This window comes from Thermobia domestica, chromosome 3, assembly GCF_964235325.1.
Source record: "Thermobia domestica chromosome 3, izTheDome1.hap1.1, whole genome shotgun sequence".
Lineage (NCBI taxonomy): Eukaryota > Metazoa > Arthropoda > Insecta > Zygentoma > Lepismatidae > Thermobia > Thermobia domestica.
Genome location: NC_137456.1, coordinates 62735479 through 62761162, shown reverse-complemented (window position 1 = coordinate 62761162; position 25684 = coordinate 62735479). Strand labels below are relative to the sequence as shown.

The 25684-nt window shown below is 38.4% G+C and overlaps 1 protein-coding gene across 1 annotated transcript in view; it reads right to left on the bottom strand.

The window, feature by feature from the left end:
- mre11 (double strand break repair nuclease mre11) overlaps positions 1 to 25684 on the bottom strand; it is a 57651-nt gene that overhangs the window by 12583 nt on the left and 19384 nt on the right. The window contains exons 6-10 of the mRNA XM_081750986.1: positions 19116 to 19320; positions 13433 to 13620; positions 11736 to 11799; positions 4416 to 4636; positions 2000 to 2163 (exon numbers count right to left, since the gene is read on the bottom strand). Of these exons, the coding sequence (XP_081607112.1) occupies positions 2000 to 2163; positions 4416 to 4636; positions 11736 to 11799; positions 13433 to 13620; positions 19116 to 19320 (842 nt within the window). The remainder of the gene's footprint in view (positions 1 to 1999; positions 2164 to 4415; positions 4637 to 11735; positions 11800 to 13432; positions 13621 to 19115; positions 19321 to 25684) is intronic.

Genomic DNA, 25684 nt, shown 5'->3' with positions numbered 1-25684 from the left:
TAGTAATAAAGTCACGCTACCAGTCACGTTATCACTTATACAGGTAGATGATAGCGCAGGTAGCAACACTAAGTAGCGTGATTTTATTAATATTATTTTAACTTAAGTTTCAAAAGCATTGACTGCGTTCACTGATTACTAATTGGAGAATTGTTGTAGCATACTCGTAATTCTAACATTTTTATAATTTTACACTTCACAATTAAATAATAATATATTGTTCCAATTTACGATTTTATTCAAATCTATAATATAGTAGTTTTCTTTATTATTATTATTATTATTATTGTAATAAAATATTCCATATATCGCTTAATTTCAAACCCTCATCTGTTCAACATGATATCACGTAATTTTATTTCCATTCGACAACTTTTTATATCCGAAAGTGTATCTGCTTATAACCGATGCATTTTCAAACTAAACACTTAACATAGAATAAAACATGGATAAAATACAATAAATAAATAAAATTAAGTTACTTAATTACAGGTATCACCGTGAAAATTATGTGGAATATATAAATATAGATGTGTTTAACGGTAAATACATCTAAGCTGTGATATTCATGAAAGCCGCCTGAATAAACTACTATATTTACATGCGGAATTCAGAACGATTTCACACTCAGTATTGTATGAAAACGGGGATTCAAATCATACTAAATCAAAGTTATGATCCTGCTACAAAGTGGAATAGAACTAAATATACTTTGCTCTCTTACGACTAATTTTTTTATGGAATCACCATAATGTGATCATAGGTGTGTATGTGTCCGAGGTTTTTAAGTTAAAAAATTTAGTGTAGGTTTTTTAAATATTGATTTTAAATATATTCATCACCTTAATATGTCCATTAATAATTTGAATATATAGAAATGTATAGGTTGATTTAAAAAAGTTCGGCAACATAGCATCAAGGTAACCAAGATAAAGAAATCTTGTGATCTTAATTCGCACTGAAATCTGATTGAAACTTAGATGGAATCCCGAATCGTATTGAATACAGAAAGTGTATACTCAAATCGATTCGAATACCCCGTGGAAGCGTAGTAACAGTACATTATCCTTACCTATTTCCTGTATACATTTGACCTTGACAGGTCACACAACTGCACAGCATGGTTGCGGAAGAGTGATACTGACAGTACAATCCTCCGTGGTATGAAATAAACTTTGTTTAAAGTATAACGGGCTAGGCTGCGATTATAATTCGAATACGGTTTGTATGAACATATTGTTAAACTAAAAGTATTGTACTATATTCTGGCCAACAAGGTACATTGACTCTAGGAATATTACGCATATCTATAACCATATAGGGGACTAATAGTATGGTCAAGATCCGAAATAAAGATGACAGTGCTGTGTTGTAACACTACGGGCAACACTCAGACCGGGTCAGGTTAACACGAATAGGCGAGTGACTAATTTGATCAGATAAGCATTAACATGTACACTCATGTCCAAAATTATTGTCGCATGTCTATAAATATGTTGTTGTAGGAATATAATTTGATAACGAATTCGCCCGGTATTTCTTATAATGTTACTATGTGTATAATCGGCAAAGACATGTATGTGGCAAATTTCACGTCAAAAGAGCAGTAAACAAGAACAATATAACGAAAATAAAATTTTCTTGTCCATTTAGCAACATTTTGGTTTACTCATTCTAATTTTCGTATTTATAATTATTTTCCTATGAAATTTACCACAAATATACATTTCCCGATTACACACATAGTATCAGTATTAACAGTACCCTGCAAAATTATTATCGAATTATATTCTTACAAGAAGACAGTTATAGATATACGACAATCATTTTGGACATGAGTGTACATGTGTACAAAATATTACTTTCCTTTTTCTACATCGTAGATTAGTTACCTGAGTTGAGTTTTATACTAGTTTTAAATGGTAACAGACGAAATAATAAAGAACTAAATTAACTTCTTTAGAAAACATCAGAGAAAAATAAATTTTCAAAAACTTACTTCACCATTTGTTTTGGAGCATCTTTATCGTTTTTATCCACGAAACATTTCATGGCTTCAATCAATCCCTTGGCTGACAGAACTTGTAACTGACTTACGTTGTCTGGATCATAGAAATACTTTTCGACCACATCTTCCACTCTTATATTCCATTCGGCATCCATCTAGGAAAAACATCAACAATCCCTATAGCAATGAACGTTATTTCCCATTCAGTACTACTACCACTTCTATTTATTTGAAAACTACAACTACAGGAAACACGTTTGTTCTCGGAATAGAGAACATGAAGCAAAAACTTTGTACATTATTATATTTCTATACGATGTTTCACTTTCACTGAAGAGCTGTAAAATTATCAAATGCAGCCAATGTGATGAAGTATCCTACATTTGAAGATTTCAAGTTTTTCTTATTTATACAGGCAAGATTGCTACTCAAGACATGTATGTTATTTATACATCGGAGAAAACGAATTTAAGAATATTAAACAGGAATTCACGGAACTAGTCCAAAGTTGGCAAAAAAGGCGATGGTAGGTGGTAATAATTATAACATGATACTCATAAAGACTCCCAAACATATTATACACGATGTTCAAAAATATACAGTACTCACCTTAATATTACATATAATTGCCCTGAACGGACATACAAGCAGTTTTGGAATATAGCCGGTCGTAAAGCTGCTAAATGTCCATCTGGGGTATGGTACACTAAATATGTTTAAATCTTGGAAGTAACTGGGCGATGGTTATTGCTAGAGTTCGATGGTGGTTAGGTGCCGCCCCAACACGTCCAACATGTGCTCGATAGGGATTAGGTCCAGAGATCTACAGGCCAGGGTAGAAAGCAATATGCTGGGTGCCCTGGTGCTACGGAGATGAGCGTTATACTGTTGGAAGATGAAAGTCCAATAAACTGCCCTGATAAGATCCAAGGTGTCACGAATGTAAGACACACTATTTCCTGAACGAAGACCGAAACGAGTGGGACGTATAGATTATTGATCCCACCACCCTATATACCAGAATGCCAGATATGGTTGCTGTATGGCGAGTAGGAATGCATCTATAATATGCTAACAGTCATAACTATGTGCAAGACAGAAACGACTTTCAACGGTGAATTCACGTTTTTCACTGCTATTTTTGCCGACACAACTGAAGATGTTCTCAGCAATGATGGACAGGTGGCAGAAGTAATCGTGTGCAAGGAACGCGGAGGCGTAAATCTGCTTCCAACAATCGATGGTTCAGTGTTTGTACCCTCATATCTTACATATGGGCACTGACAGTTGCCGTATCAATAAGGGTAATCCGAACGACCCTTTTATCCAGGCACTTTGTGGTGTATTGTGTGAGAACACTGAAGGAAATGTCTGCTGTGGAAACTCTCTGGCTTCCACTGTGTAAACCAGCGATGGACCACTGACAAATCACGATTCGTCCAGAGGCAATTCTATGGAACGACCATCCGACACTTGGCTGCACAATAGGCGTTCGCAGTAGCCGTCCTGCCATTATAGACACAGACTGTGATCTAGAGACAACAGATTCACCACAAATACACATATTGTATGATGACTTTCAAAATGTTGATCTCTACAGTGGCCGGTATGTTGCGACCTTCAAACGGACGAAGATAGGATCGAGGTGGCTCAATGGTGGAGCGTCCATCTTTGGTATATGGCGTTCTATGTTCGATCCAAATCGCGCTAAGTGGGCTTTGTGGTGGACAAACCTCGTGTGCATGGGTTTTGTCGAGGTTCTCCTGTTTCCTCCCACTTTCTTGATTCAACGATTTAATTTATTCTCATCATTACCGTTTCCTTTAGTCTACACGGCATAACGTGAGACGTAAAACTGACAGGTTTAATTTAACTTTTTTACATTAAAATCTGCACGCCCTATGCGGACATGTAGTGGGATTTTCTTTTGTTTTTATTTTTTTAAATAAAGAAATATATATTTGCGTTTGAAACAAAAATAAGGGCATCCCACTAAGATATGAGAAGGCCCGTTCTCAACTTGAAATTACCGACCAAGGAAGATGGAAAAGTTCCCCGAATATAATCGAAAATTATATTTCCTTTATAGCGCAGAGAATTAGAAAGAAGAATTATATGCTCTTTAGATCTTGATCGTAGCAGCTTTCCTTTCATTCAGATCACTTTTATAGAAATTTGCCATACCAAAATAAAACTTTTGTAAACAGAAGTCTGCCGATTTCTGAAAGAACGCCGGGCAAGGAAAATCATATTTTGATAAGAGATACACCGAGGCTTAACCTCACTGCCCAAAATAACAATACCCAAATCAGCAATTGATCAATACGGCTGAAAGAAATCTTTACATGTTTGTAATTTACTCTCTGATTCTATAAGCCTAATAAGGGTTTAAGTTACAAATTCTTACGTTTGATCGCGCTGGTAGAGCAGCCTTCAAAGCATCCTCATCAAAAACATCTTCTTCCTTTTTAACACCGGCTCGTTCTCTCTTAAACAGAATGATGTCACTTATATTAGCCACCTTGTTCTGATACTGCTGACCAAACCTCACGGCATTGAACATCTGATCTTCATCTGAATACTCAACTCTTAGTCTTATTAACGGTAGAGTAGGCTGTTTTTCATGCCCTGTAAAATAACGTAAGACAAATAACAAGTTTTTTTTTGTTCTGTTTTGTTTTAAATATATCGGTGAAGTGCACATCCACAATCACTTGTATATCTATGCGCATCAACAATCACTTGTCGACTCTTACAATCAGGGTTCCCATTTAATTGACGACCAAAATTTCCCTGACTTTTTCAGGCTTTTCAGGCTACAATTTACAAATTTCCAGGTCTATATATACATTAAAAAGTCTGACCAGGGGATTCCTCATCTTATATGCATGTAAGTGTATAAGTGTGTTTTTGTGTGTAGGTAGAGAAATTCTGCAAAATAAACTAATCATTTTATAAAATATCTCCTAACAAATAGGTAAAGCAAAAAGACAAATGTGTTCAGAGAAGTAAAAGTCCGTACTTAAAATTCCGTGACTTTTCACGGTTTTTTCAGCTTTTCATGAAATTACCCTACTTTTCCAGGTTTTCCAGACCGGTGGGAAACCTGGCAATGTTTAGTTTCCCCCATCCACTCATACCCGAACACATAAGCTACGGGAAGTCCGAATTCTCGTTTCCTTTTGTTATTCAAATAATAATGTTCTTTTACAAGTAGTGTGCGAGTCATTGTTAATTTGCTCATTGTTATCTTAGAAACTTACTTCAAGAGTATGTATGTAACCGTTAGATGACAAACAACAATAAGATGTAATATTACTTAACAGTGTATAGAGTTTCTAAATGATTATCAGGGTTTTAATTAAATGTTTTTCTTTTTCATATACAATTCATATACTACTTTTTCTGTATTTTGCAGGTGGTGTTTCGTAACTCCGTCGAGGCAGGGCGCTAGTAGTAAAGACGGCAACGATTCCTCAACGTAAAGCCTTCTAGGGATTTAGGATTTAGATTTCTGAGCTTTCGGCATCTACGGCCATGTTAGCCCTTCACGTTTGAAGGATAACGTCCCTCGGCGAGCACATGATCCGAGGAAAGGGAAAGAAGGAAGTGGCCTGGAATCTATATGTTAGGTACCAGCCAGGCATCTGCCTGGTGCGAATTAGGAAAACCTCATTCAGGATGGCTGGCTTGAAATGACTACGACTTTAGGGTGTTACTTGTGTGTTAATTTAACACTAAGGATATCGCCTTCCGAGCATATTAGAAATAAGAAGTAATTGTCAGTGAGAATTTGCATTGCATTTTATTGTTTGCCAGAAGCAAACCTTTGCGCAGTATATTTGGCATTTATGCCATGTAACGAGTAACGTACTATGTTTTCTGTAATCGATCATGAAAATAGTTTTGTAAGCCTTCGAATTGGCTGACAACAGTTACCATCTGTTGTTCTTATCTATTTTTCGTATGTGCTAGGATATAAGAACAACAGATGGCAGCACTGTCATTCATGTAACTGTTCTGGACTGAGAAGAAACCGTGTATCATGAGGGACGTGCTACAAGGAAAATGGCAAAACAAAGAAGAAGAGGGCTAAAGAGGCTACAGCTGATGGACAGTATGAAAACAGGAAATTCCTAAAACGAAGACAAAGAGATTAGCTGAAGACCGTGGAGTATGCAAATTTCTCAGTTTGTAGCACACGTGACCTGCCAATAATGGAAGAATACCTATGATGATGAAGATTACCCAATGACAATTAAACATTTCAGCAATTCCGACCTGGCCCTATCCCAACCCGGCAAAGGTGGTTTGATGATCTTCACATAAATCAGTTCAAATCATCTTCGATAATCAGTTCAAGATGCGTCTAGTAGTGTGTCGGTGTTTTGTTGTGCACTGATATTCTTAAGTTTTTGTCTGGTTTGTCCGTGTGTTAGAGCGTTTTGGTTATCTGCATCTGCACGATGGTGTGACACTGAAAAACAGTGTGGCTCTCAGTGTTGTGTTTGTGACCTGTTTTGCTCTGAAAGGATGTTTTCTTTTCCTGTATCATCCTTTTCAAAGGCTCTTTGGACTGCCATTACGAAACAACCTTCTTCCGGGCAGACAGCTTCAGGTAAGAAATCTATCAATAGATGGCACCACCTACTGCTGATCGTTCTCCTTAGTGGCGATGTCCACCTCAATCCGGGACCCAGTGAGGGCCATGCCCTGCCCTTTCTATCTATTATCAAAATGTTCGCTCCATTAAAAACAAACTAAGTGACTGCGAAATACATTTACCCGAACTTCTAGAATATGACTGTTTAGTTTTTTCTGAAACTTGGATGACTGATGATGTGCTTGATTGTGAACTGCCATTCTCCAATAACTTTACTATATACAGACGGGACAGGGATTCACGTAGTGGTGGTGTAATGATAAGCGTGAACTCTAAACTAAAAAGTAAAGAACATAACGACTTATAGAGTGAGGACTGTGAAATCTTATGGGTTGAAATAAACATTCCAAATGGTCCAAAACAACTCATAGGCTGCTTTTATCGACCATACAAAAACTCTCCATTGTACATACTGGAAGCATGTCGTGACTCTGATTGCCGCCGTAGCAGACTGCAATGCAACACTTCTTGGAGATTTCAATCTCTCCATTGACTGGCTTTCCCCCACATGTGGTGTCCCATATTCTAAAAACTATAATAATGACTCTTGGTTTTTGGACATTTTATACATGCTCTGGGCTTAGCACAGCATATGCCTTCTACTAGAGGCGATAGTAACCTGGACTATATTGTGTCAATCACAAATCGACGGTTGTGGTCCCTAAATTAAACTTTTTCCCATCTGATCACGATTCCTTCAGTGTGTTCTTTCCTCACGTCAAACACAGAATATATCAACGACAAAAATCAGTGTCTTCTTCACCCCAGTGAAAACAGACCCCTTGGAGTGAAATACAAGTTCTTCATACTTCTCAATGGTGCTTACTTGCCTCAGGCTCAGTTGACGATGCAGCTGATTTATTTACTGACGTCATACAGGCTGTGATTAAAGATTTTGTGCTTTTCCGTAAAAGACCTTCAAAGTTCCTCCCGTGGTTTGAAGAGGAACTAAAGTGCATATTTCGCAACAAAAAAAGTGCATGGAAGCCACGGAAGGATTTTCCCAGTGAATATACCTACAAGAACTTTACACATATTAGAAGACATAGTAAATATCTTATGGAAAGAGAGTATGAGGAGTACATTGAACACATTACAATCGATACAAGTAATAACACTAAGCGTTTCTGGACCCTAATAAACAACCGAAGAAATAGTTCTCGTATACCGACAGAACTGACCTACAAAAATGCATGTGTAAATGAAAAAGATAGGGCAAAGGTGTTTAATGAATATTTTGCTAGTAGCTTTGTTTCATCCCCTCCCACCTCTCCTTCCTTCCCCTACCCTCTTCAACCTGTTTGTTTTGAATCGTTGTCTTCTATCAGTACCACTCCGACCGAAGTACTTTCTCTTTTCTTGACATTGCCCCAGCAGCGCGCCTTAAGGCCAGATAATATTTACACTTGCTCCCTACGCAGTGTTGCCAGTTCGCTTTCTCAACCCCTTTCGAATTTAAATCCTGTGTTGCAGAAGGTGTCTTTCCGACCTGTTGGAAGAGAGCTAATGGGTGATATCAATAAAACGGAGAAGTTACTCATTACGCCCAATTTTGAAGTAGTTACTCGCATTGGTATCAATAAAAAGAGAACTGAGCACTAGTCGTCTCGGCTGACCTCGGAGAAGCCCCGCCCTTTTGAAGTAACCACACCTCTATTCTCGAGCCGAGTAACTACTCCGCGTTTGATATCAATAAAAATCAAAGACTCCTCTGTGATGCTAGTAACTTCTCCAAATTTGTGAAGCAAGCTAAATAGGTGACTTCGTGCGAAATATGACAGAGTATATGATTGTTTTGCTATGTAGCAAAACTTATAAATTGCATAGAAATGTTGCAAATGGAGATTACAAAAAACATAGGTTCATGAAAGAAAATGTAGAGTAGTTAGCACAACATTTTTTTAGGAGAATTAACGGAAATTTGGGGTGGTGCACTACGTAATGACGAAAAGATGCGGGTTTTCTTGCTTTACATGAGTGATCTGGGATTCCAGGTCTGAATATCAGGGGATTCTGTTGTGGCTCAAAGTACTGTGTCTATGACTAATACAAGTGTAATGGATGCGATTATTGCGAAATATGAAAATTGATTGTTTCCGGAGGTGTGTAAAATATTCAAACAGCAAAGGCAGAGTGGCAAAAACAATATACATTTCCGGGTGCTATCGGAGCACTTGACTATACACACGTGGCAAAAAGAAACCTAGTATTTTGGAGACGAATACTCTAATAGGAAGAGCTCCTTCGTGGCTAAGCGGATAGCGTACATGCCTTTGGCATGAGACCCGCGTTCGATTCTAGGCGGGAGCTCATATGGTTCGGATTCCAAGTTAATCAGTGGGTCCCGTCTCATATAGCCTCGCTACTGGAAAGGACATCAAACTCAAAATCAACTCAACTCAACGCTGATAGGAAGGGTGTATACATGAGAATGTATATTATTTATGCCAAGGGGAAAGGGGACACGTATGGTGTGGAAAACGCAATCAGATGGACGTGCTTTATGACGTGACTGGCTGGACTATTTAAAAAAAGAAACAAAAGGACCAAGTGTCTGATTTCGTTCTTAAATCCAAACAATCTACAAAGACCTTGGACAACGCGTGACATGCACTTGTCGTGCTAATCTTGATATTGCTGGATTCCAATCAACATCCATCAGTTCCAAGAGGTTCGTTCCCGTGGTTTCAGTATTACTTTCTTGTTTCCCGTTTTCTTTTTTATTTTTTTTTTTATTTGTTTTTATTTATTTTTTTTTTTTTTTAATGCTCGCTCGAATATCAAAGATTCTCTTTTGGATTTGTGTCTCATTTGTAGATGTATTTGATATTTCGTTGCATTTCACTGTACTTGCCTTCAAAGCTTCGGCTTTCCTTCGTTTACTTTCTGGTAACTGTAACTTTGAAAGTACCACTGGAAACTCTTTTATAATATCCACAAATGCACTTTGATTGAAGCTATCGTTACTACTTGTCCCTTCCATGGCGTTTAGGATACTGCGCCATAAGTTACCCACAACGAAATGACCGCCCAACAGCTCGGAGAAATGAGTAACTACTTCTTTTATTGATACGACTCAGTGCTACGTGCAGAGGAAGCGCGAGTAAACGTTCATAAATCTGGAGCAGACTAGACCTGAGTAGTGGCTTGTTTTATTGATAAGAAATTGAGGGAGGAGATTACTCCAGGTGTAGTTACTCTGATTCTCGAGCAGGACTTCTCAGGAGTAGTTACTTATTTTTATTGATATCACCCAATATCACTCCTATTCATAAGTCTGGTAAGAATAAAAATGATGTGTCCTCCTATCGACCTATTTCTTTATTATCACATCTCTCACTCGTTTGTGAAAAGATAATCAAAAACAGGATTTTTCAATTTGTTGCTCCATTTATAAACTCCTCACAACACGGCTTTTTGCCAGGAAAGCTTGTGTTACTAATTTATCTGTTCTTCTGTCCGATGCTGTGGACAGCATCTCAGAAAATTCTCAACTCAACATTTTGTATTTGGACCTGACTAAGGCTTTCGATTCCTTTCCACACTATCTTCTTATATACAAACTCAATTCTAGATTCCGAGCTTCACCGTGGGTAAGCGGTTAGCGTACGCGCCTCCGGCGTGGGAGACCCGGGTTCGATTCCCGGTAGGAGCTCATGTGATTCGGATTCCACGTTAATCAGTAGGTCCCGTCTCATATAGCCTCGCTGCTGAAAAGGGACGATAAACTCAAAATCAAATCAATTCAATTCTAGATTCAATTTACATGACAAATTGCTTAGTCTTCTGGAAACCTATCTCAGTAATAGGACACAACGAGTTTCAGTTTCAGGTTACTTTTCTGATTTTATTCCCGTAACTTCTGGAATTCCTCAAGGCAGTGTTTTGGGTCCACTTCTATTCCTATTATACATGGACAATCTGCCTTCTTTGTTCACAAACAGCTCTACCATTCTTCTTCTATTCGCTGATGATTGCAAACTCTATAGACAAGTTCAATCCGAGTACGATGCGCTTGCTCTTCAACATGATGCTTCAATTCTTCTCAACTGGTGTAACTCTTGGAAACTTAGCTTAAACATCGAAAAATGTGCTTCTCTTACGATTTCTCAAAAAAAACATCTATAAAACATATTTACAAAATTGGTCACAAGAACATAAATCCTGTCTCCTCTTTTAGAGATGTTGGTGTTATCATTGACAGTAAGCTTACTTTTGCGGATCATATAAGCACAACATCTTGTACTGCTGAGAAAACTGGGACTCCTTTATCGCTTCACTGACATAAAAAATCCTAATTTCTTAAAACTTGTTCTATAAGTCATATGCTACTCCTACTATTGAGTACTGTTCTCCTATCTTGTCTATGGCTTGCCCTGCTCATTTAAAAAAAAAAAAATTAAATTCCGTAATTAATTTCTTTTTAGCCATTGTATCCTACCGAGTACCTCACCTCCGAACACGTCCAAAATATGACGTTTTAAAATCCCTCAATATCAAACCTCCCCTAGTGAGAAACAAAATTTCTGACCTAATATTTTTGCAAAAAATTGTAAATGGCCACATATCATGTGAACAGTTGTTAAGTCAGATCAATTTTCGCGTACCCGCTAGAACAACACGGTCTAGTGATCTCTTTTACACTTGAGCAGCGTGCGTTACCATTGTCCAAAGGTCCCTTCTAAACCGAATTGTCAGTACCTATAATCAGTTACCAGAAACTGTAGATGTTTTTTCAAGTGAGTATACTTTCAGATCATCTATAAATAAGCAATTTTTGTAATGTCGCTGTTGTGTTGTATCATCTTGACCTCAAATTGTTACTGAATTGTTCTGTTATCAAATTGTTAAAATGTTTCAGTGTAAAATGGCCTAGTGCTGTATCTGAAACCTGTTAAATAAATAAATAATAAATAAATAATCCCTAACTGCAACACAAAATGTCACTGACAGTTTAGTTTCAATACCTTCGTGCAGCTGAACAAACCAAACAAAACGCTTATGCTTTGATTTTGAAGAATGAATCATTCGTGATAGAAATTAAATACTTTTGAAAGGCCCTACCTGTAAGTTGCTCTTCAGCTCTTTCCACCATTTCATCTACGACTTCCTTTACGTATTTTTCTACCTGTCGAAGATAAAATGTAAAATATTAGTACATTTTCCACGAACAATGAATACACAAGCTATATTCAAAATAAATATCACTTTCATGATTGTTAGAACACAGACACCAAAAACACTAAGGGAAGGCCTGGCTCGATACGCGAGTTTGTGGCGAACAACATCGTGCCAGTGAATTTTCACTACGTTCTCCCGTTTCCTTCCATATTCTCACTCCACCAATACTTTCATAATCATTCATTTTTATTAATCACCAGTCTCCTTTAACCTAACTATGGCACGTAAAATTAACAATTCTATTTCATGTTCATATTTTACGAGGTGGTACCAAAAAGTTTCTGTATCATGTCAACAGATGGCAGCGCAAGGCTGCACGTACAAGCATATGGAGCACCGACCTTTACAAGTCAGTGTTTCACGAGACATCGGTCCTATGTACATCGCGGGCTGTGCAGCTGGTGCTATTCTGAACACGTGCGTTACCACGTTTGCGATTTTATCATGGACAGCAAATTAGAACAACAAACTAACGTGGAATTCTGTGTGAAACCTAGGAAATTCGCAACAGAGACGCTTGACATGATTAGGCAAGTGTACGGCGATGCTACAATGGGTCGTTCGAGGTGTTTTATGCGGTACGCGTGTTTCATTGCGGGTTTTGTGGCAGATTTGCCCAGTTTTACACAGAATTTCACGTTCGTTCGTTGTTCTAACTTGCTGTCTATGATGAAATCGCACATGTGGTAACGCATGTGGTCAGAATAGTACTAGCTGCACAGCTTCCAATGTACATAGTACGGTGTTCCTTGGCACAATGACTTATCAAGGTCGATGCTCCCTGTATCTGTGCATGCAGCCTTGTGCTGTCATCTGTTGGCGTGTTACAGAACTAGTCTTGATACTTGATACCACCTCGTATATTAAAAGAACCTGCCAATCATTTTCCGCTTATATACTTAAAAAAAAATCATAATGAAATCGAACCAGAAACCCCTCACACCAAAGGCAAGCACTTTAAAATGTTAAGCTGACTATCAAAGAAACAATAAAATTTCAAAAACGTCAGTTAATTCTATTTTTCTACATATGCCTGACAAACTTAGTACTCACATGAAGATTTTTCTTTCTTTTTCTTTTTAAAAACATATAACTTTACAAGGAATAATTTGAAGGTGCAAAAATAAATATTAAAATATAAAAGAAATGAAACGTTTCTTTTTTGAAAGCCAACTTTTCAAATACTAGTCAAAAAGATCCACATGTACATCTTTTTTTACTACTACTACTATTACAATAATAATAAAAAATGAAATGAAATCTTTGAGTTCTACGTCCCGCGGTTATGCCGGTTAGGCTAAAGGAGACGGTGATGATGAGTAATGAATGAAATGGTGGAATGAAGAAAGTGGGAGGAAACGGGAGTACCCCGAGGAAACCCACGCACACGGTGTTTGTCCACCACAAAGTTCACTTGGCGAGGGTTGGGATCGAACCCGGGACCCCAAGCACCAGAGGTGAATGCTCTACCACTGAGCCACCGCGGCCTCTACTACTACTACAATAATAATAATAATAATAATAATAATAATAATAATAATAATAATAATAATAATAATAATAATAATAATAATACTTACGCGTTCTGCAACTTTATCCCCGGTCAATTCTATAGAACACTTCGAAAGAGAAATTGTCTCCATAACAAAAGGCCTCACTGTTTGTAGTTTTATTGCCTTGAGTTTAAACTTCGTTTTATACACTGATACTAATGCCACGTGTTTCGCAACAGACTCGCCTTGACACAAAGATGTTGCTATGGGGCTTCCTGAAATTGAAATGCCTCATATTATCGTTAAAGAACTATGTAACGAATACTTATAAGGCGACAGAAGTATGGAATATTATATAGCATTAAATTCCTGAAATTTAATTAAAACATTATCCAATACTTGGATGACAGAATACAAAACTACAAAATATATTACGAACTTAAGCACCTGAGATTAAACTACAATAACAAGAAAATAGACCACTTCATTATGCTGAGATCGAACACTAGTGGTTGGATGGCATGTTTCCCAAACGCTGAATTAGGAAAAAGAGTAGCTAAGGATTGGTTAGAACAGTCAGCTAGGAAGCAACTTCATGCACTATGCTACAGGATCTGCGAGACATTATGATGGAGTTAAAATTAAAGTTTCATACCGTCTAACTCAAGAATCTCGGTCACTCAAGGAAAGGACTATTACAACGGATGCTCCGATTCCCAACAGTTCATGCACTGATTCTGGTATTATAGGTAGCGTTTTTATCTCCAATATGGATCTTGACTTGTGAAGAAATGAAATAAACGTCCTAAATGCATGTACTATAGGTTCCGAGAGACGACAGAAAAAATGGAAGAACGATATGCGAATAAAGACGAGGGGAAAACAGAAAATAAGTTTCCTCCTCTTATTTCCCCGAGAAATTACAAACCAAGGCATCGATTTCCCCACATGTCATTTGATCACATACAACCAAGGTTCTGCAGATGGCAATATCGAATGTTAGTAGAGGATAAATAGCCGATATGTAACCTGTAGATACGGAGGTTGGGAACACTCAATGCTAAGCGGTACTGTCAGACACTGAAACGCAAAAATATCTTTCCCACTCGCCTAAAACCAACTTCCCTATCCGTCGTACCGTCTCGACCTCGCACCATGTGATTTCATCTCTTTCCGGCATTAAAGAAGGCCCCCAGCGGAAGGCACTTTGGAACAAATGATGAAGTGAAGATAGCTGTGAAGCGTCTTTTCGGTATGCAGGAACGCATTTTTTTGAACCTTGTAAAGCGGCATAACAAACGCATTAACGTCCTTGGTTCTTATATGGAAAAATAAAGTAACCCTTGTTCTTTATTTTCGCAGTACATTATTTTTCTTACATAAACATTTCTGTCTATAGTCACTCACCTAGTACAAAATTACATATTATATCCTCAAATATTTAGCGTGAAACTACACACTAAAAACAATATGAATAATACATTTCACGACATAGATACAAACGAAGACAGAAAATAAGAATGAAGAAATGCGCGTTTTTGCTGTACGGGTTCGATTTCTAGTGGGAGCCCAAATTAAGCTGTAGATCCACGTCTCACATAGCTTCGGCGCTAAAAGGAACTAAAATCCAATCCATCCAAAGAAGGATGAAGAACATAACGACACTACTGTATATTTCTTCTTAATCCAACTCGTATTTTAAATACGTTCCTAAAATACGACTTCTACACAGGAATACGAATAACGACGTCACTACAACCTATAGTCAAGATATATTCCTTACATACCATAGACTATATCAAACTTAACAGCTATCAAAAATTTTGGACAACCCAAAAAATAAACCGAAGAAATTAAATCTTACCATTCAGCTTACCCAAAACATCTTCAAAACTTTTGCAGCACTATGGACTTCTTTGCCAAGTGATAAGAACAAAAGGCAAAATAAAAGAAAGTATAAAATCAAAGAACTTTACTACTAGGTTGCATTCGATGTAGCTTTTATCTTTGTATTTTATTTTTTCTTTTATTTCTATGATCTAAGAAAGAAGTACACAGTGCTTTGAAAGATTGTGCACACATTTTTGATATATTGAATAATGAGAATGTAATATCACAATATTGAGAGCGGTGATTATATTCACTGAGAAAAAGCGGAAGGCTATTACTCACCGCAAAAAATATGTAGCAGAATTTTCTTCTATATGCAACAGGTAGCGCTTCAAATTACATATCAGCAAATAGTAAAAACATGACTCCTTTCATAGAAAAGAGACGTAACTTAAAAAAAAAAAAAAATTAACGTTATACACTTATGCCCTTTAGGCTAAAGGAGACAGATGGTTATGAATGACTATGAAAGTACACTTTTAGTCCTCTTCCACCGAAAATCAAAGCCGGGATCACGTGCACCAAAGGCTCACGCGTTATCCATTAGATCAGCGGGGAGGATTGATGTGGCTTAAAACCATCTACCTTTCAGGACAGTGATTTGAATATATATTTGCACTTCTGCAGTTTACAGGGACAGATAAATAATACAACTGCTCCCTAGCACGGAAGGAGAGAGTATCTGTATCTTCACCTACGATGTTTTTCGACAAAACTCTTCTAGCTTTTAGGACCATTTTCAGCATCATGTGTCAATAGGAGTCACTTTTCTATTACAAAAGCGACATACATCACAAAAGAAAATTAACTGTAAGATCTTTCGCTAAACGGTACATCAGACAAAGAGGGGACCAAGTAGCAACAAAAGAAAGATTAAGAACAGAGAAGTGGGTGTGAAGGTCCAGTTGTACGTCATATTGGAGTCCAGTCACGTGAAATTATATGATTGAGAAGTAAAACGTGACTCTGAATTCTAATAAAAGATCCAGTTGAACGCTTCACAGCTATTTCTCTGTTCTTTCCTCTCTATTTATCTACTCCCCCCCCCTCCGAGCCGTTAATTCATCAAAGCATTTATAATTTACTTCCTTATGTGTTTTGCAATCATGTTTTAATACCTACAACACGGGGGTGTAATACGGCAATATTAAAAATTGTTCTTCGATTGGTTGTTAATTGGACTGAGTTTGGCGTTTCTTTCTAGACCTAGGAATAGGAAAGAAAAAAAAGGTGTTGGCGGATCTCTCTGAGGCTACCGATCCCGGTAAAACAGAGTCTTCAGTGGAAGGTGATCTTGCATCGAATTATATTTCCCAGGACGAAAAGTTTGGGATTATATCGGCCATGGGCCAATGGGAAGACAACTTTGAAAACAAATCAACAGATTCACATAATGGAGATATGCGGGGTTGGACGCATTGGTTTCGTAAACGGAAAAATAGAATGTCAATAGAAAAGAGCAGTTTTGAGAACGATAGAAAGTCGAAAAAGAGGTCAAAAAAGATTCAGCGAAGATGAAGGAATCAATACAGCATAAATCTTGGCGATAAACAGAGAAAGTTATAAGATGTCTGATGGAGAATCAGAAATACAGAAATGTCTCTTTACCAGATCAAGATCAAATGAAGGATGAAATAATTGTACGTTTGATAGAGCAGCAGAAGAATTTGCAGGCACAAATTGATTTTCTGATGACCAAACGATATGAGAGGCATGGAAACATAAAGTCTGGAAGATGGCAGGGAATTGACTCTTATTCAGAGTCTTAGATTCGGATTGTGAAGTTTTGGTTTTATGTTAGCTAAGTTTCTTTTTTGTAAAGGGGGAGGGGGAGAATATTGGGAGATGAGAAGGGCTCAAAGTGCTTGTAGATGTGACACTTGCTGTTACCAAGTAAGTGAGAGTTAGCCTGGGCAAATAAGTTAGATATGATATAGATTAGAGATAGTTTGTTCAAGATTGTTATGATTTACGATTACAGAAAGATACGAAGCAGTATTTGTTAAGATAATGATTTAGGATATGAATGTGAGTTTAATGAAGATTATAGATGTAATAGAATTAGAAGAGAGATACGGCGAAAATTAAGAATAAAGGGATATATACGATATTGAGTTTCTTTTACATGTTTGAGTTCTGGCTTGGTACTAGTAACATCCTTCGTAGTATACGAATTGAGTTTACGATTTTTTAGAAAACCAACACACTAATATCAGTCGTTTTATATTATTTTTATATTCACCCCTTCCAATACCTAGCGTGCTAATGGAGGATAAACGTGGACTTAAACGGCATTAGGAGTGTCATTATTCGTCTCAGGTCATTTTTGATCATTTTTAAAGGCTCCCTACTTCCAACGCCTTCCTAGGGCTACTAGGGGGTCTTACTTTCACAGGGGACTGAATCTGGACTTGTTTCACAACTGTCACCAACCAACTTAGGAACCCCGAAAACCTATCAACTTATGAATCCTTAATGGATTCGACACTAATATTGGTCATTACGATTATTTTTACATGTTACCCCCCAAGGTTATTAGTGGGGGCTGAACTTGGACTTAAGCGGGTTCGAGAGTGTCATTTTGCATGTCAGCGATTAAAAAAAAAAAAAAAAAAAAAAAAAAGGATTCGACACTGCAATGTCGTTTTCGATTATTTTTATGTCCCTCCCCTAAGGTGTGCTAGAGTCGTCTCACCACCCCTGGAGAGTGAAGTTGTATTTAACGGGCATCAGAATTCTCACCTATCAACTTATGGATCCGGAACACTATGGATTCGACGTTAACACTAGTCACTCTCTTATCACTTCCATGTGTCACCTTTTCCCACTCACCCAGGTGTGCTAGGGGGTCTTAATACCACTGGGGTCTGACGATGGACGTAAAGGGCATTGGAACTGTCACCAATCAATTTAGGACCCCGAAAACTATGAATTCGACACCAATGTTGATCGTTTTCGATTATTTGTACGTTATTATCCCCTCCAGGGATGTGAATGACGCTCAACTTAGACTTCAACGGAATCTGGAGTATCAGATTTTATTTCAGCAACTCCGAAAACTATAGATTCGACAACAATATTGGGCGTTTCCGATCATTTTTGTGTCACCCATGGCACTTTCCCTAGGTGTGCTAGGTGGTCTTAGCTCCACTGGGAACTGAACTTGGACTTAAACGGCACTGGGCTGTCAGCAATCAACTTAACGAAGATTAAAAGTATTGATTCAACATTAATATCGGTCGTTTTCGATTATTTTTACATGTCATCACTTCACTACAACCCCCGGGTGATAATGACGGCCGAAATTGGACTTAATAGTATCTTGAGTGTCATTTATGTAAGCGACACTAATATCGGTCGTTTTGGGTCATGTTTATATGTTTCTTCCTCCCATTCCCCTAGGAGTACTAGAGGGTCTTACCTCCACTGCAGGCTCAGTATGCACATATACAGCATCGGAACTGCTAACACTTAACGACGTGAAAAACTATTGATTCGACACTAATATCGGTAGTTTTCGATTATTTTTACATATCACCATTTCACCCCCCCCCCAACCCCGGTGCTAATGGGGGACTGAAACCGAACTTAAACTGAACTGAATGATTCATCTCAATGATCCCGGAAACTATGAGCTCGACACTAATATCGGTAGTTTTCGATCACTTTTACTTCACCCCCTCCCCCTCCCCTAGATGTGGCAGTTTTTTTTTTTTTTTCTATAAATAATGTGTGTACCAAGTTTGGTTACAATTGCTCCAAACATTCCAGAGTTATGCTGGAACATACGCATACATACATACATAGATTCTATATACACTGCATATAAAGACTATACGTTTATAATAAGCATGCGAAAACCTGCATTGAATTCACTTACCAGGCTGAGTAACGAAATACGTAGTTCCTTTCCGTTCAGGTTGTATACGACATTCATGCTCGTGTCCCCACACCACTAAATTTAAAAACTCAGGAAGAGCATCTTCAGGTACGTAATTGGTAGGACCATGAATATTACGATTTTGATGTAATACAAAAATGTTAAACCATTCCTCCGTTGCTACTCTTGGTCTATATAATTTCACCTTTGTAACAATAAGAATATAAAATTAGTTTCTATTTTAATCCTTTGCCATATGTACTGCTTACAGCGGATGAACTGGACATATCGAAAGACAAATATACATATAGTTTATTCATTAAAATACTTATACAATATTACATAGCTCAATTTAAAATTCAATTATATTTATTCTAACGTTATAGCTGTTAAAGCAATGCTAGATATGGTACAAACGAAAAGCCAATTTTGGTGAGAGGTGCTGTAAACAGGAACATCCTAATTACAAGAAAAATGCTTATCAACGATTGATTACACCTTAGTCTACACATGCTTTGCTATCACATATACTTTTTATATATATAAGCATATCTTTATCAATTTTTATTTGAAACTTACATTTTTTACAAATACAGGTACTGATTTGCAGCTCTTATTATTGTTGATTATTATTTACAAGTGGCACTTAGATCTCTGTTGAGTTCATGTTTGATTAAAAGAGGGGAAGCACAGTCTTGTCAAGACCTGTCGCAATCTGAACATTGTCTGGCTGATCACTGCAGTATTCAATAGCCTCATTCCTTAGTAGACTCCTGAAGTGATAGTGACTCAAAGAAAAGACTTCACTATTTTAATTCGAAAATGTTATTATCTTTATGTTAATTGCAAGGTACAGGATCACGAAAAGTTGGGCCCCTCACATTTGCTGTTACCTGTTCAAGGCTTATAATAATGTATGTAAACAGTTCTCGTCATGTGTCATTTGTTGTTCTCCTGGTTTTGAGAGAGTCGAAATCTGACTAACGACTATAGGGATCTAGTAAAGCAGTTGCTGAAATCTCTGAAGATTTCGGCTGTAATATCTCTCACGATACATTTCCTTCACTCTTACTCGGCTTTCTCTCTGGAAAATCTGGGGGCTGTAAGCGACGAACACGGTAAGCCTGACAGTATTTCAATACGGGAAGCAACGTATCAAGGACAGTGGAGCTTAAGTATGTTGGCAGAATACTGCTGGACTCTAAAAAGGAACATTCCCTAAGCAAATACTAAAGAAAATAATCAACTAACAATAATAAATCAATCTTTAAAGTACTAATTTCTCCAGTGTTAATTTGTTAATTGTTGTGAATTATTCATTATAACTTCGGAAAATTCAAGGTTGCTAATAGAACTCCAACTAACCAAAGCAGTATATAAATATTTTAAGAGTATATATCTGTGTTACAGTTTCGGCTATGTAACATAGCCTTCCTCAGACATTTTTAATATAGCCAACACAGGTATATACTCTTAAAATATATATATATTGCTTTGGTCAGTTGGAGTTTTATTAGCAATTGTTAATTGTTTTGTTAATTTCTTTAGTGTAAATATTATAATTATAAATAAATATTTTCTGTCAAAACATACGTGATAGAGAAAACCGGTTGCTTTCTTTTAAATCAACCCAAATTTTCCTATAAAAACAAGCTAATAAAGCTTTTGAAACGGATAAAAGTTTCATTTTGAAAATCAGTATTGTTGGTTACGTGTAAGACAATGGTTTTGAGCTGATGTCGAGAAATCTGTTTTTTATTGTGTAAAAGATGACTGACAAGAGGTGGTCAGCAAAGTTTTATTGTAACGTAAGGTCAGTGAGTCAGCGATGAGTGACATATAGAATCGATATCGAGCATTAATATATATATAATCTTTTGATGCCCCGAACATAATTAGGGCAACCAACTTTATGCTTTATTTTACCTTACATTATTCTTTTTTATGCTTTTTCCGAAATTATGCCTTATTATGCTGTTCCTTTAATTATGCTTCATTTTTACCCATTTCTGTTACCTATTTGTTTTATTTTACTTGTTTTTATCACACAAACGTTAAAAATGTACATGAAACTATTATTTTTTCTCACAAAAAATTACGCCAATACAACATAGTACCTTATTTTGTGCAGTTTTCCATAAGCGGTGTTTCGAAGAAGAAACATGGACCTGCACAGTAGACTTAACGGAGCCACGGTGTCTTAGTGGTAGAACGTTCACCTCTGGTGCATGAAGTCCATGGTTCGATCCCATCTCGCGCCAAGTGAGCTTTGTAGTGACCCCGTGTGTGGGTGCTTTCTCGGGGTTCTCCCGCTTTGTTTATTACACCCTTTCATTCATTTCTCATCATCACCGTCTGCTTTAGCCTAGCCGACATTATCGTGGGACGTAAAACTCAAAGATTTAATTTCTTATATTTAAGGAATTCAGAACAAAGAGTACAAAATCGATTACCGCCTTCTACTTTGAAACAGAGATGTTCACCCTCGCGAGGGTGGCCCTCTCGAGGGCATCCTCACCCTCAAGTTCCCTCGCCCAGTGACGCGAGGGCGAGGGAGCGCGAGGGCGAGGACAAGTTTTGGCCGCGAGGGCGAGGGTGCGCGAGGGCGAGGACAAGCTTCGATGGCGAGGGTGGGGGTGCGCGAGGGCGAGGACAAGTTTTGGCCGCGAGGGCGAGGACAAGCTTCGATGGCGAGGGTGAGGGTGCGCGAGGGCGAGGAAAAGCTTCGACGAAGAGGGCGAGGGTGCGCGAGGGCGAGGACAAGTTTCGGTAGCGAGGGTGAGGATGCGCGAGGGTGAGGACAAGTTTCGATGGCGGGGGTGAGGTTGCGCGAGGGCGAGGAAAAGCTTCGACGAAGAGGGCGAGGGTGCGCGAGGGTGAGGACAAGCTTCGATGGCGGGGGTGAGGGTGCGCGAGGGCGAGGAAAAGCTTCGACGAAGAGGGCGAGGGTGAACGAGGGTGAGGGCCAAGTGTTACTGCGGGAGCGAGGGTGCACGACGGCTAGAGACAACTTCCTTCAGGAGAACAAGGGCACGCGAGGGAGGAGGACAAGCTTCCTTAAAAGCAACTGTTTTGGAGTTTGCTATTTGACCTCTTTTGGAGAGAGGCAAAATTTAAAATATCATCTGTTGGCAAAAACCATGGTTTTTATTAAAAAAAACAAAAAAAAACGTTTTTTTTTGTTTAAACCACTTTTTTTTTGTTTTGTTTAAACCAGGTTTTTATGGTTTAAATGATTTGCTCTATATATTCATATAATATCTGGTCAGAAATAAGTTTGTTTCGCCTTGATGTTATTATGCAACAACCGGGTTATGCTGAAAGGGGTCACATAAGCTTAAAGCGGAATAAAAACCGCTTCTCGAGTTACATCCGAGAGAAATTGTCCTCCATTTGAACTCAGAACCAGGACTAATTGGCCACAAATGCGATATGTCTGCCGACTCACTCACGAAGGAATCCTGATAAAAAAAATACGTTGTACTGATCTTTACATGCTTCTTAATATAACTGTCAAGAGTGATTTCAGAAGGACAAAAACATAAACAGTTGCACAAGTGAAACCATTACACAGAATTACATATGAACAATTTCAAAGTACTACGAAGTACAGAAGAACTAATTTAGTTCAAGTTAGTTAACAACGTTTATTGGTCCAAATTAAAAAAATTCACCGACTTAATCTGCATATCAATAAGAAAAGTGAATAAAGATACGAATTATTTGAGTCCACTTTGGCTCAAACTCATTTATGCATAGATAGATACCAAAGATACTTATTTCACTAAATGCCTCTTGTGGGGTCTGTATGATCCCCCCACACACATACAAGAAGTACGGCATTTCGATGTATTTTATCAATAGTAAACATTGAAACGAAACAATATTTAGAATTTTTCTTCGATTGCAATTACATAACAATAATAACAACTACAAAAAAATCACAAAATAAACATTTATAAACTTGTAAAAAAAAAAAGTTGCTTTTGTAGTATAATCTTTCTGAGTAAAGAATGGGGAATTTAGGTCTGAATATAATACGAATCATATACGGGAGTGAAACGTGATAACCCACAAATGTGTGTTCATCAAGATTTTACAAACACTTACACTTTTACGAACATTTTTTGTTTTTTTGGTTTAAACCATTTTTTTTTTTTTTTTTTTTTTTGGAAAAAACCAGCTGGTTTAAACCATGGTTTAAATCAGCCAACCCTGTCTGTCATGTCCCCTAGATGAAAAGTTAGTGTCATAGCAAGGTTATACATTAATCGTATTTTTCCTTTCAATTAATTGCAGTAAACAATTTCTCGTGTGTACGTACATAATTATTAAAAATAATAATGCAAGTAAGAATAATATTTGATTTTCCCCATGAAAGTTTCCGGGTAGAAATAGCGCTACAGTAAGAAGTAAGTGTGCCTCATTGTTGCCCTCCCTGTGCTGGAGACGTTTTAGATACGAAGTGTCTACTACACTGTCATGTCTAAAGAGTGTTGGTAGACAGACAGACAGTCACTCACGTCATTCAGTAGTAAATGACAAGAGCGCAGATATCTGAACAAACACAATCAATGAGAGAACCATTAGAATGCAGTAGATCAGATGGAAAAAGACTTGATGGAATGACTTTGGTTCATAGATGGCCATTTTGCTCTGGACTCTCTCGGACTCGGGCTGATTTTTTTCAACTGGGCTCTAGCTCATTTATTCCTTTGGGAATCGTGCTCGGGCTCACTTCCCTCAGTTGGACTCGCGCTGACTTATTTCATTGGCGCTCGGGGTAGCGCTTAATTATTGAACCCGAGAACGGTTGAGCGCGAATGCCGAGCTAGCGAGCGTTGGGCTCGTGGGTTTGGATGCCCATGAAATGGGCTGATTAATAGCATACATCCTCCTCCAATGTCCACCACTGATGAAGTTGTTACAATTAATCGGAATTTTTAACTTTTCATAGTTTTGTGACAGCCCAAACTATTATCTGAATCGATATTTGTTAAAATAATGTCAGTCACTATTATATCGATTTTCATTGTTTCTGCTTTTATAATCTACGTGGGTAGAGCTATCATTTAGTTACAAAATAAATAATATGTTTTTTCTTGTCCTTAAATAGAAATATCTGACACGTTAATACTGAAATTTTGTTAAAAGAGCTGCTTTAACAAAATAAATTTAATAAGTTCCACAAGACATAAGTTGTTTATGCAGCCGAAATTTGCAACTGTTGACTGATTGCCGTTTAGCGTCCTCTTTCGTCGGCGAGGCTATATGAGAAGTGGACCTATAGGTTTAACGCGGAATTCGATCCACTGTCGTTCAATGTTCTCCCACTCGGAATTGCCCCCAGGACCCCATGCATCAAAGGTTCGCGTGCAAGCCAGTGAGATAGGGTTTGTATGTTGTGTTGCTCAATGATTTTTATTAGGAATAAAATACGTTACAGGATGCTATACTGATTGTAAATATTATAGTGCAAGTATTGAACGATTGTGTGGTAAAAGGAGAAATATAAATTTGGACAAATTAAAAAAAAAGGCCTGAAAAAAACTGTAGGATATAATGAAACATATAAAACTTAGGAAAAGCTACTTCAGCAAAACGAGCAGGATTTTGTTGTGGGTAAACAGTTTAATCATGCGTTTTATTTGTATATATAAAATAAAGAAGTTTCCTCTTCTGGGGGAGAGCGATCGCCCCAATCGCCCCCCTGGATCCGCCACTGACGATAAGGAAATAATTCAACAAATAGGTTGAATAATTGATGCTCTGATCCTCACAAAGGAGGACCTCTCGAGGCCTCCTCACCCTCAATTACCCTCGCCCTCAATGATATGAGGGCGAGTGTGCGCGAAGGCGAGGAAAAGTTTTGAGCACGAAGGCGAGGGCGAGCGAGGATAATGGACAACTCCTATCGCAAGGGCGAGGGTGCGCGAGGGCGAGGACAAGCTTCGATGGCGAGGGTGAGGGTGCGCGAGGGCGAGGAAAAGCTTCGACGAAAAGGGCGAGGGTGTGCGAGGGCGAGAAGCTTCGACAGCGAGGATGAGGGTGCGCGAGGGCGAGGACAAGCTTCGATGGCGAGGGTGAGGGTGCGCGAGGGCGAGGACAAGTTTTGGCCGCGAGGGCGAGGGTGTGCGAGGGCGAGGAGAAGCTTCGACAGCGAGGGTGAGGGTGCGCGAGGGCGAGGACAAGCTTCGATGGCGAGGGTGAGGGTGCGCGAGGGCGAGGACAAGCTTCGATGGCGAGGGTGAGGGTGCGCGAGGGCGAGGACAAGTTTTGGCCGCGAGGGCGAGGACAAGCTTCGACGGCGAGGGCGAGGGTGCGCGAGGACGAGGACAAGTTTCGACAGCGAGGGTGAGGGCGCGCGAGGGCGATGGACAATTCCATTCGCGAGGGCGAGGGTGAACGAGGGCGAGGGCCAACTGCTACTGCGAGGGCGAGGGTGAGTGAGGTCGAAGTAAAATGAACATCTATGCTTTGAAATGGTCAGTTGGGAACTCTCTTACTCTCTGACACTGCATATACTCTTCATTTTGCCATCTTGGAATAGGCACAACCAGTCTTGCCTG